General features: G+C 40.9%; 1 protein-coding gene across 3 annotated transcripts in view; it reads left to right on the top strand.

Moving 5' to 3' along the window:
- The window catches only part of trim36 (tripartite motif containing 36), a 42,921-nt gene that overhangs the window by 24,375 nt on the left and 6,572 nt on the right, over nucleotides 1-11,974 (top strand). For all 3 annotated transcript variants that reach the window (XM_084053863.1, XM_084053862.1, XM_084053864.1), the window contains exons 7-10: nucleotides 272-387; nucleotides 2,386-2,507; nucleotides 7,818-7,935; nucleotides 8,419-8,624. In XM_084053863.1, coding sequence (XP_083909989.1) covers nucleotides 272-387; nucleotides 2,386-2,507; nucleotides 7,818-7,935; nucleotides 8,419-8,624 — 562 coding nt within the window. The remainder of the gene's footprint in view (nucleotides 1-271; nucleotides 388-2,385; nucleotides 2,508-7,817; nucleotides 7,936-8,418; nucleotides 8,625-11,974) is intronic.

Here is an 11,974-nt window from a genome sequence, read left to right as displayed (position 1 = left end):
TTAATCGAAGTCAGTATGGCCCTCTGGAAATAAGTGCTGCCCACCCCTGCCATAGATGTCCATTGGCACATAAAGGTGCCACGCTTACTCTGTTGACCAAAATATTTTGGATCACTGACGGTCTTGATGGCACTATAAAACTTTATGGAACTATAAAACCTCATATTAAATCAAGCCTTATTTAATGGCTTTCTATGAAATATTTACTGTACTCTGTGTATTTGAGAGTAATTTTTAGCAATGAAATCAATCATTTATTTTTCTTTCTCAGGTGGACGAGTACCAGGGCATGCTGGAGAACAGTGGTCTGGTGGGCTACGCTCAGGAGGTTCTGAAAGAGACAGACCAGTCATGCTTTGTACAGACTGCAAAGCAGTTGCACATTAGGTAAGATTTATGTTCCATCTACCCTAACCAGAAAACATAAAAGGAGGTTTATGAGTTCTTCTTTCTGCCCTATTAACTCCACATGACTTGCAACATGACTTGTGAGTGGCTAGGGGCTTCATTCAGACAGAACTAATAATTGCAGACGGGCAAGATTTGTTGTTGAAAAATGCAAACTGTTGGTATTCACCTATGCTATGTGTTTGAAGGGTTCATGTTTTTTGAAGTGTAATATCCAGCCTAACGGAAGTATAAATGAAAGGAAGAGGGAGGCATTACCGAGGGCGACTGGAAGAGCTAATATTGACAGACAGCTAATATTAGCTAACACAAGGGAATACAGTAAGGGCGGAAATCGCTACGATTCAGAGGGCTACGATTCGATTATATTCCGATTATTGCCATTCGCGATGCATTGCGATCAATTTACTTCCATTATCTTTTATTAATAATAAAGACAAATGGAAGAGATGTGTCACTGTCAACTGGAAGGTTATATTTGCCAACATCAACAACTGCAAAAAAACAACAAGAAAATAAACAAGTCCTTTTTTGTAAAATAATACTGACTTATAACAAAGACTTCTCAATATTCTGATAACCAACCAAATCTGGCTGCTGCTCTGTGCAATTGGCAATATATAACATAGATTTTTGTCATTTGTGAATCGATTCATAATCGTCCATGTCAGAATCTCGATTAATCTATGAATCGATGTTATTTTCCACCCCTAGAATACAGTATACATTGCAAATATTGGGTTATTTTGCAAGTTGACATGAAAATGCCTCCCAGATATGTATTTGTAGTGTACCGTATGTGCATATGGCAGAGAATCATCACCTTGTTTACTTGAGGCTCAGATGGAAAGTAAAACCAATTGGGGTGTGGTATAATGCAAAAGCATTACCACTGCCAAGTCATTTTGATTACATCTAAATATTAACATCACTCCATCTCCCAGGGTCAAAGTCCCAACAAGCTCTAAGCATAAAAGGAACATGGCCCAAGTAGGTGCAATCATCTTAAGGCCATCTTAAGGCCTTCAACTGTACTGTATCACCCTGGTGTACTCTGGCATTACAATAAAAAGATAACTTACATAGAACAATCCACGTCAATGCTGTATCAACTTTTAAATAAGCCTATAAACTTATACAGGATCTTATCTGATATGCACCACCACATTGTATTACGTTATAAATATTGATTATTACTATTAATTGGAGTAGAGTTAAATTAATTTGTCTCAAAACGATTAGCATGGCAGCTATTTAGAATGTAGATTGTGTCCTGATTGTGTCCTAACTTGTCAAGTGTTTGAGGTCAAATTTGACTAGTTGGGGTGAGAAGGGAACGTCTCAAGCATAATGAGGACTATGTAGACTCAACATTGAAAAATGTGATGTCAGCATTGGACACCAAAGGCACCTAACTGATCACACAATATGACAAGTTGGGGCGAGAACTGGCTGGCTGCAAGTTAATATTAAGGGCTGCATTCAGCGATGTCACTATGAGAAATGGTGTAATGTCCACATACACTACCTTGCCTTTGTGTTCCCTGCCTCAGTGTATATAATGGGGATTTGGTCTGTTATTTTAGTGCTAAAGTCGTCAATCTGATTATGTGTTTGGATGACTGGAGTGTGCAGGGCCATGTGCTTGGTAGTTAAGGAAAGTCTTGAGGACAGTGAAAACAGACAACCAGTATCCAGTTCTGTGGCCTTCGCTCTAAGCCTGCTAATTGATCTCCTTTAGCAGCTTTGGACATGTCAGAGGGCTTTTTCTTTCAATGTATTGTTTCTACAGTTCTCACCACACAGTTTTAAGCCCGTTCTTCACCAATATTTAATCATCGTTGTCTGACAAAGTGTTTGAAACACAGCTTAAGAAACACTGGTCAAAAATCTAGAATTGTAATTTTTATGATTATGGATGAAAAATCTCAGCTTATTTTGTGAAAATTACTTCCTTTTTGCGGTTTCTCTGTACAGAATCCAGAAGGCCACAGAGTCACTGAGGACTTTCCACCCTTCAGCCGACCCCTGCTTTGATGAGTTTGCGCTGGACACATCCAGAGAAGAGAACTTGCTCAAGGAGATGTGCTTTGGTGGAGGTAGGAGGACCAATTAACCACTTAAGCCCCGTTTTATACATTGGATAGGAGGTGATCTACAAGCTCACAGTATTGCACATTGTGATGCATCTATTGTGAGCTTGTAGATCTGCTATTTTAGGGGGATACAATGTTTATAATCTTTTGACCTAAAGAAATGCCAGGGTTAATGTGGTTAATTAAAATACTTATTTAGATACACCTGATGCCCATTTTAGATAAACAGTATGTGGTATATAGAGCAAAGAAATGCAATTTCATGGAGAGAATTCAATTCTCTCCCTGGCGTCACATTCAGTTTTATAGAGCTGGGTGTTGGGATTGCTTAATCTCAATTCTCATCCAATATTCATTGCCTAGTGCCCATCACTTTCACTGGCCTGTGAACTGTGCTCTGCTGTGTGTATAGTTCATCTGCAGCTAAATTGGATTACAGATTACAGCCCATGATCTACTCGCAGAGGACTTTAGAGTTGTGTTGTGAAGCTACAGTATCCCCTGGTTCAGTGCTTTGTAAGCTGTGTAGGCCCATTCTGTATGCCTCTGCTCAGGTAGCTGTTGCTAGTAGTCATACATGGTCAGACTCACTGTTTTATTAATTCCAGTCACATATAGTTTGAATCAGTCAGCATCACTGGGTTTTGCCGCATACAGCTATATATTATCTGGAGAAAGGACTCCTCCAGGCTCAAAAATATAATTGAATTCAAAGATACAAAAATATTGGTCAATCAAGGTCACCAAGATCAAACGCAAACCACATAACAGGATGTTAATGATATTCATTGTGATGGAATCCAACACAGAAACGGATTAGTTTTTTCTTTATTCCAAACCTTGTGCATAATGCATAGGTTTTGACAATCTTTAAAATCATAGTCTGATCTGGATCATAACATTATCAACATCCAATCTTGACAATCCTAGCTATCTATAGCAGTTGGGCAGGTTTAGTTCTAGCAGAGAGAGCCGTCCTATTAGAGGCTTTTAGAGTTAATAACATTTAGCTAGTGAGGTATGTTCTAAAGGTTACAGTTGGCTATGTTTAGACTTCGTGGATGAAGATTAAGATGGCCACATTGGGGATATGCCAACTCGGTCTTATCAGCATGAGGCATATTTGGATGGCTTTATTCTGACCCAGAAACGGGTATGTCAGTCATGATTGAATTTTAAGACCCCGTCCCCCACTAATCAATATTCTTTATATTGCAAAATACATCTTATAAATTGGGGGACGTGCCCTAAACTCACCAGTGTCCTTTTCTGGAAAGCACTGTATGCAGTTCAGTTGCTAGATGCCTCTGGTTACTTTAAGGTAATGTTTGCTCTCAGCTGGGGAAACTGTAGAGGCATCTATACACCGCAGTAATTTAATCAGTTCTTTGGCAGATGATGCAGCTGTGTGTTTTTGCACTAGAATGGATTTAAGGATAAATTGCCTTTAGGCACATGTATTTGTGCTAAAAGGGAGGTAACTCAAACAGACTTTAAAGCCTGAATTAAACTTAGTTCAGGTGTTGCGCACTAAAAATAGCCGATCTACAAGTTCGCAACGCATTGCAGATCTGTTGTTTTTGGTTAGAACACAACTCCTCTAGATTTTTATCCGTGTCTGAAATGAATAATGAAGTCATTTCTGTCATTTATCCCAGAAGAGCATGTCTTGAACCATGCTCAAGTGTCACTGACAAACACTATTTAGATCAGTAAGTTTCCATTGTCGGCTGCCCTATGAGATCACACAGCCTCATCACTACATAATGCTGTATGTGTTGGATTTGTTCCCACCGGGCCTATCTTGGCCATGTTTTGGAGGCATCTTTTCCACTCTCAAACATAAGGGTACGTTTGTGCTCTGCCCTGCCAACCCTGGCTTAGCCCCGCTGTGGGGTTTCACCCCATGCTTCACTGCTGAAGAGGCTGCAGAAGCATGTGTCGTTTCATTTCACTGCCAAAGTGGCCCATTTCAAACCACGATTCTCATGTGTGTGTGTGTGTGAGGAGACCTTGAACAAGGGGCACTTTGACAAAGTCCGCTTGACAACAGTACTCTTCTCTCTCTTCTGTTTCCATGGAAAGTCAACTTTGAACCATCTCAACATTTACCCCCCACAATGCACTCCCATGTTCTTAGAAACTTTCCTTCATAGTCGAGTGAGAACAAAGTGAGAACATGGAGAGAAACGATAAGGGCTAAAAGGCCTTGTGGAATGAATAAGGATACGAGAAAGAAAGCCGCTCCCTGTAGTGTAACTTATCCATGCCTCTTTATGCTTGCCAGCAGCCTGTATGTAATCAATAGAGCTATTTTACTCAGAATAGCTGAGCTTCTGGAATGACTGATGACTGGTGCTCTCTTTCACGTTTAGTGCACCATCATCCAAGGGTACCAGAACTCCAGTGCACTCTGTAATACAACAACATCTGAAAACTATGCATAGGTGAAAAGGTGTTGTACGACATGTTGCTTGACAACATGTTTTAAGAAGGTGTCAACACTTTTGTCCGTTTTGAGAGGGCAGTTTTATTATCTTTGGTATCATGGGTGGCTTTTATTCAGTGTACCCAGTGTACTCTATGAAAATTGTGCATTGTATGAAAGAAATTCCCTGACGATTGTGCTCACTGGTGACCACACTCCGCAATTCTAGCTGTGCTAGCATGTTTCTGCAAATCAGGCTACAGGGAGAGAAATAAAAAGAGTGAGGCGAAAGGAGGGAGATCTCACTTTGAACTTCGGCCTCTTGTCATCTATTTTTGCTCATCTCTTATATACTTAGTAGGTTAATAACACATATTGCAGACATAATTGTGTATCCTATTATGTAACTATTTGCCCAGGTAAATTTCTAGGACATACTGAACATGACAGTTAAAGTGGTTTCTCATTCCATGGAACAAATGTGATGAGGGAAGGTATGAGGTGGAGGAAGGGGAAAAGAGTTTGTACTCTTTAGCAATGTGTCTTTGGAGGCCCAGGAAGGTCGGAGATACTAATGCTGCTCTTTGGCAAAGCGGAATACCTTGTCATGGGCGCTGGATTGGAATACAAAGCGTGGGGTCACAAAGTTCACCGTCAAAGCCTCAGTGTTGGTTTAGCTCTGAAGACTGTACAAATGTGGCAAATTGGACTTGTAAGAGAGCGGGCAGTGAGAGAGAAGAATCGCCGACAGTGGATGGCCTCAGGCTACAAGCATTGACATGAGGAGACTTTTTAAGATTTGTCTATTGCCCCCCTGCCCAGATTTGATAGTCTTTAAGCCACGGCGGTGACACATATATTTGTGTATTCTATCTATACAACCATCTATTGACGACCAGATTGAATAAGTGGAGAGACAGAAAATGTTGTGCACCCCCTTCTGTCCCTTGTCAGTAAGGCTAGGATTAGGATTTAGACAAGAATTGGGAATGTAGGAAAGGGAAAGAAAATGGGCAAAGGATTGAACAACAAAGGAAATGGAAAATATTGGAGGAAAACTGTAAGAACTTAACCATAATGATCCTAGACCTTAAAGAATGAGGACAAGGACCTCCATGGTTGTGGTAATGTGATTATCTGTCTCAGGGGGAAAGGCAGAGAATGAGGGAGGAGAGAATAACGGATGATTAGGGAAGATGGAGTATTGTGGTGGAGGTGGAACAGAAGGAGAACAGAGGATAGATGGAAGTATTACCTTGATTCAAAACCAAACTGGAGCCTGAGAGTTTGTGAAAAGAACAAGGACATAATGGGGACAAAGGCGAATGGAATGATAGAATGGAGTATGAGTGGGACAGTGAATGAGAATGGTAGGATAAAGGATAGAATGGAGGATGAGCGGGACAGTGAATGCGAAGGGTAGGATAAAGCAAGAGGAGGTGAAAGGGGGCAAACGAAGGCGGGGGTGGTGTGGCGGGGGAGAAGTGATGGAAGGGATTTGCAAAGTGCATTTCCTGGCAGTAGATCAGTATGGGAACCTCTTAGCAGGCTCCATTTATGCAAGAAAATCTTGTCCATTGTCCTAAGTGGATGGTCCTGAACCAGGCCAATCTAATCTTGGGATGTGTTTTTGGGCTAATGGCATGATCAATACACAAGAAGTTGAACTCCTGCCTCCTGTTTTTAGCTTCACGATCATCAGTCGCCAATGATTTCGGTCATTTTGATTCCATAGAATCCAACATGTCTTTCTCCTGGCTTGCAACTTTGACACGGCTGCTCTTCTCCATAAAGCTGGTAAAGTTGAGGTTAAAGCCTCAATCTGCCATATCTTTAACTGGTTGACTTATGTAGAACAGCAGGAACATAGGTTTAGATTGATGATACCATAACATTGTTTAGGAAATGGAGCACTAGTGTGGGGGGCTCCTTTCGCACTGTTTGACAAATCGCAGATTGGGACTTTCAGTCTTCGTTTTTTTCTCTCCGCCAGGAGAGTTTGTTTTCACTTTCTGAAACTGGGACTAACATTGGTCAAGCCACACGTGACAATACGGTGAAATAGTGTGATCCGATTGGCTAGTGACGTATAGCGGCCTATAAAATACATGTGTCAGATTGATGATACCATAACATTGTTTAGGAAATGGAGCACTAGTGTGGGGGGCTCCTTTCGCACTGTTTGACAAATCGCAGATTGGGACTTTCAGTCTTCGTTTTTTTCTCTCCGCCGTCTGAAACTGGGACTAACATTGGTCAAGCCTCACGTGACACGTGACAATACGGTGAAATAGTGTGATCCGATTGGCTAGTGACGTATAGCGGCCTATAAAATATATGTGTCACTTTGAAAGTGTCTGTGCCACTTTCAAAGTGAGGTAAGACAGTTCCAACAATCCTGCATGCAAAGCAGATACTTTAATTAAGCTAAAGCCTCTCTAGATGGGAAGGCCTCGATCCTACAAATGCTTAGTTAACAGCTAAGCGCCCAAGCCAGCGAGCATGATTTCGAGTTGACATGGCTGAGAAATGGACAGATAGGACACTTACACAGACAGGAGGGATAGGACACTTACACAGACAGGAGGGATAGGACACTTACATAGACAGGACGGATAGGACACTTATACAGACAGGAGGGATAGGACACTTATACAGACAGGACGGATAGGACACTTATACAGATAGAACATTCCCAACACAAGTCTTCTGGCGGAGAGTTGTGCTCCGAGGAGCACTTTTTCTAGTTTATTTTATTTTTGCTTTTTTTCTTTAATCCATGCATCTGTCACTGACTGACACTGAGAAAGGGACAGTTTATTCAGATGGAGCTGATATGATCTCTGCATTTAATAATTATTTGCTCTGTTTTCTATCTGTTCCAGTCCCAGACCCACCTCTGATTGACCTGTCCCGTAGCAGAGTTTACAATGAGGGTACCATCTGCTGGAGGCTGTCTGAAGACCACCTACCTACTGATCATCAAGTCTTAGAGTATCGCCGGTGGGTTCATGCTATATTGCAAATATTGATTACGTTTTAAAATAGCAGTTGTAGATGAGAAATGAATCAAGATTGAGCAACTGCATGGCCTATTTCTTACCTAAAATGTGTAGACTGTTTAACAAGGTACCAGAGACGAGAACCGAGGGTCTATAGTTCTCCTCCCTGCTCTGCTGCCGGCCTCACTGGAGCACAACATGCTTATTTCGGAGGGTGTCACTCACTCATACTGTTGACATGTCCATTTAACAGGATTCCGGACAGTGGATATTGTTGTAGTGAATTCATTGTTATAGGTTAATTTTTACACTCAGAGTTACATTAACAGTCAGGATTTTGCTGTGTATGTGACATCTTTGACTTCATGTAGGAATGTGCACTGGACAGTGGGATAAGGGGCCTGGTCAGCCATATATGATGTGTATAGTGTGAGATATCCGAATGAACCAATTTACATGAATCTCTCTTTTTCTCTATGTGCAGACTCGGGGACCCTAGCCAGTCCCCATCCCAGGAAGATAGTGAGGACAGTGGGGTCTGGAGGGCCTTAGAGAGGGTTTACGGTACAAGCACTGTAGTCTCTGACCTGGAGGCCAACAGCCTGTATGCCTTCAGGGTCCGAAGCTGTCGTAACTCCATGTACAGTCCCTACAGCCCTGAGGTCACCTTCCACACACCACCCGCTACCGGTAAGCATGAGAACCAACAGAAGCAAATTATATGCCCTAAAACCTGGCTGGCTTCCCTATTTTGGTCATGTAATTATAGGTGATTGTTATTAATTATAGGTGGTTATTATTTATTTATTTAAGAGTTGTTTCCCAAAAGGGGAGACGTTAACACACACACACACACACACACACACACACACACACACACACACACACACACACACACACACACACACACACACACACACACACACACACACACACACACACACACACACACACACACACACACACACACAAATGTACATAACTGAACTAAGCAAGTTAGTGAGATTGTGTGTGTGTTGTCATGCCTCATTACTCATCAAGCTTAAATAATTTCTAAGGTAAATTTGTTGTCTAGATTGATGCTAATTGCATTTATTACCACAGACAAAGTGTTGTTATTTTGAGCATTAGGCTGCTGGGTATTATTGAACTAGCCCCTTATCGGGCCTCATTTTGTCAATGCTGCGGCTTAACGGTATTTAGAACCGTGCCAGATTTGAGGAAGATTATCAAGTGAGGCAGATGCTATATGCTGGTGGAAATTTGAATTTTGTCGTAGAATGCATGGCAGTTAGTGAAGCACAACCTCCAGGCTTTCTTTTTTCCACTTCATCACCATGGTAACTCCTTTTTGTATTTCAGGCAGTTGAAACCGCCATACTTGTTGAATACATCTTAGGGATTTATTTGTCTATTGTGACAGCTTGGAGAGGAGCCCTGGAGTTGTGCAGTTTATTCTGCATCTGCCGTTGACTTTTTAAAGCTTGCCAGAAAAACTCTTTCATTCGATTTCATTCAAAGCTCCTCTAAAATATCTATCATGTTCTGTTCACCAACCATCTGTTGAGCTTCAGTTTAAATCTCATTCTTCTCCCAGTAAGGGACCATAAAACATGTGTGTGTCTAAGCACGTGTGTGTGTGTTCACAATTGATGAAGTGGTATTTCATTAATTCTATCTCCTCTATTGCCTGCCAGGCCAGCCTATTTATTTAGCTCCTATTCAAAATGTGGAGTCTAAGCCATTGCATTTGAATCGCTAGACCAGGGCCATTTAAGAAACATTGGGGTTATGGTTATCCATACCATAGCATTTTGACATTTAGTGACATTTTTCCTGATGTTTACACCAGAAAACCTTCTTAATGATTTGTATCATCAGTGTTGTTGCACAAGTATTTTAGCATCATCCAAAAAAACTGCATTAATGAGGTTATCTTACTGCCATGTATGCTATACCTCTGCTCTATTGGGCTGTACTACTATGATATATGCTCTGAGCAAGGCTTGTTGTTAGTGTCATGTTCCGAGGTTCACATTCCTGTGTTCTGTGGTTCGTGTAAGAGGGAACGGATGGACTCACTGCGCGTCAGTAATGAGGTGGAATTTTGGGCCAGGACAAAGGACAACAACACACACAGCAGGAGGGACGGGACGCTCAGTAGTGGCTTACGACACACGCAGTCGCGCACACACACACACACACACACACACTCCAAACTACTTCCTATGATATCACGTTCAGTAATGTTGTGGATTAGAACTATTGATTATTATTTCTTACGATTATTCTATCGATTGCTTTTTTGATTAATCATAAAAAAATATAAACCTACATCTCGATTATATATCAACAAATCTATTAACCCGTTATAAACACTTATTTTCTTTTCTTTGTCGCACAGTAGTGTCATGCAAAAATAATTAATTTAGCTGATGAAATAAATTGGTTCATATCAATTGGATACATAGAGCCAACTCTTGAAAGCACCTGACCTGTCTGTTTTTATTAGCGATTATTTTATCTATTACTTTTCTGATTAATGATCAAGTAATCGAAGTGCATTTTTTAAGTAATTTCTTTAGATGTCAACAAATGAACATGGATTAACATTTTCAAATAGATTTTTCTGTAATCCACTAAACCAGTTAGTCTGTTTAACTGCTAAAGCCCTATGTTATAGTTTGTTGTTGAACAGTGTCGCACAAAAATAGCATCTACAAGCTTATTAGACTTTGCTGCAATCAAGGACTGTCAATGAACATTGAGAGTTTTGTATTCAATACAGTGGAAAATAAAGATCTTATCAAACTGTCTTAACCCATTAAGACCTGAGGCCGATTCTAAAAACGCCTTCTAAATCTGACCTAAGTTTTCTGAAAAACTTAAATTCGTATTCAAATAAATTACAAAAATGAATGTTGCTATATGCTGTATACAGCAACAACTACACCAAAAGGGGTTACCGGATTGAAACGTGTAGTTACGTATTGGTGTTCCAGGTCTAAATGGGTTAAAACAAACATCCCAGTACAACGGCACATTCAATTATAATTTATTACCTAGGCTGAGTAGTACTTTGTTCACACTATACTGTAGATATCGTTGTTGTCGGGTAGAAACCTTGTATGTATGTCCAGCCGTTGCTTTTCAGGAAATGTATTTATTATTTAGTCACAAGCTCTTGTGAATAATTTTCATTGGTTAAATATTTATAAAACCCTCAGACACTTTCAACCTGGTGTCCCAATTTTGGGCATGTCCTTATAGGTGAAAATGTTAAATCTTAAAAAAAAAATGCAGATCTATAAGCCCATAACACGCCACATTGCGACACGTAGGGAGCTCGTAGATCGAGTACTTCTGTTGCTCTACAGCGATATTATAGCCTATAATAGCTTGAGTAGTACTGTGGTGTGTTTTATATGTTTATCATGCCCTAGTTATGAGAATTCCCCTGGACACATGCTAATGGCTTGGGCTTCCCCATGTAAGCTGCATAAGGTGGTTGAGTGAACAGGCATAATTATGTCAGACTTTATGTAGCCTATATTATGCTAATGATGGCCTTTGGCCCATTAACTATTTATAGAGTTGTACATTTAATTATAGACTGATGAGGCCTATAATTACCAGATTGGTGTGAGAAATAAGGGTTGCTGTCTCTGTATCAGAGGGGGCTGTTCTACATACTGATAGATTACAAATTGCTCTTTGACTTAGCCTGTTTGAACAGCTGTGGTATAGCACCCTCTTGTGTTCGGCAGCATGTAACTCCCTATACACGAATCCACGGAGCGCTGCCCTGTAGGTGGCGCCGCCATCGCTGCGGTGTCAAACTCAGTCAGCTGCTGCTGCGGTCCTGTCCGTCTGTTCACGTTACTCTTTACCTGCTTGGCTGTTGGGAGCAGCCATAAACTACGCAGGTTCGTCCCGATTTTCTGTACATCTTTGTAAAGTTAGTGTTAGTAAAAGTTAGTAAAAAGCAGGTAAAAGAGTAAACGTGAGCAGTCAGTGACTGCAGCTGACTGACACCGCGC

The sequence above is a fragment of the Gymnoscopelus microlampas genome, assembly GCF_963454915.1.
Source record: "Gymnoscopelus microlampas genome assembly, chromosome: 4".
NCBI lineage: Eukaryota > Metazoa > Chordata > Actinopteri > Myctophiformes > Myctophidae > Gymnoscopelus > Gymnoscopelus microlampas.
Note: the sequence above shows the minus strand (reverse complement) of the source record. Positions and strands in the feature narration are given on the sequence as shown.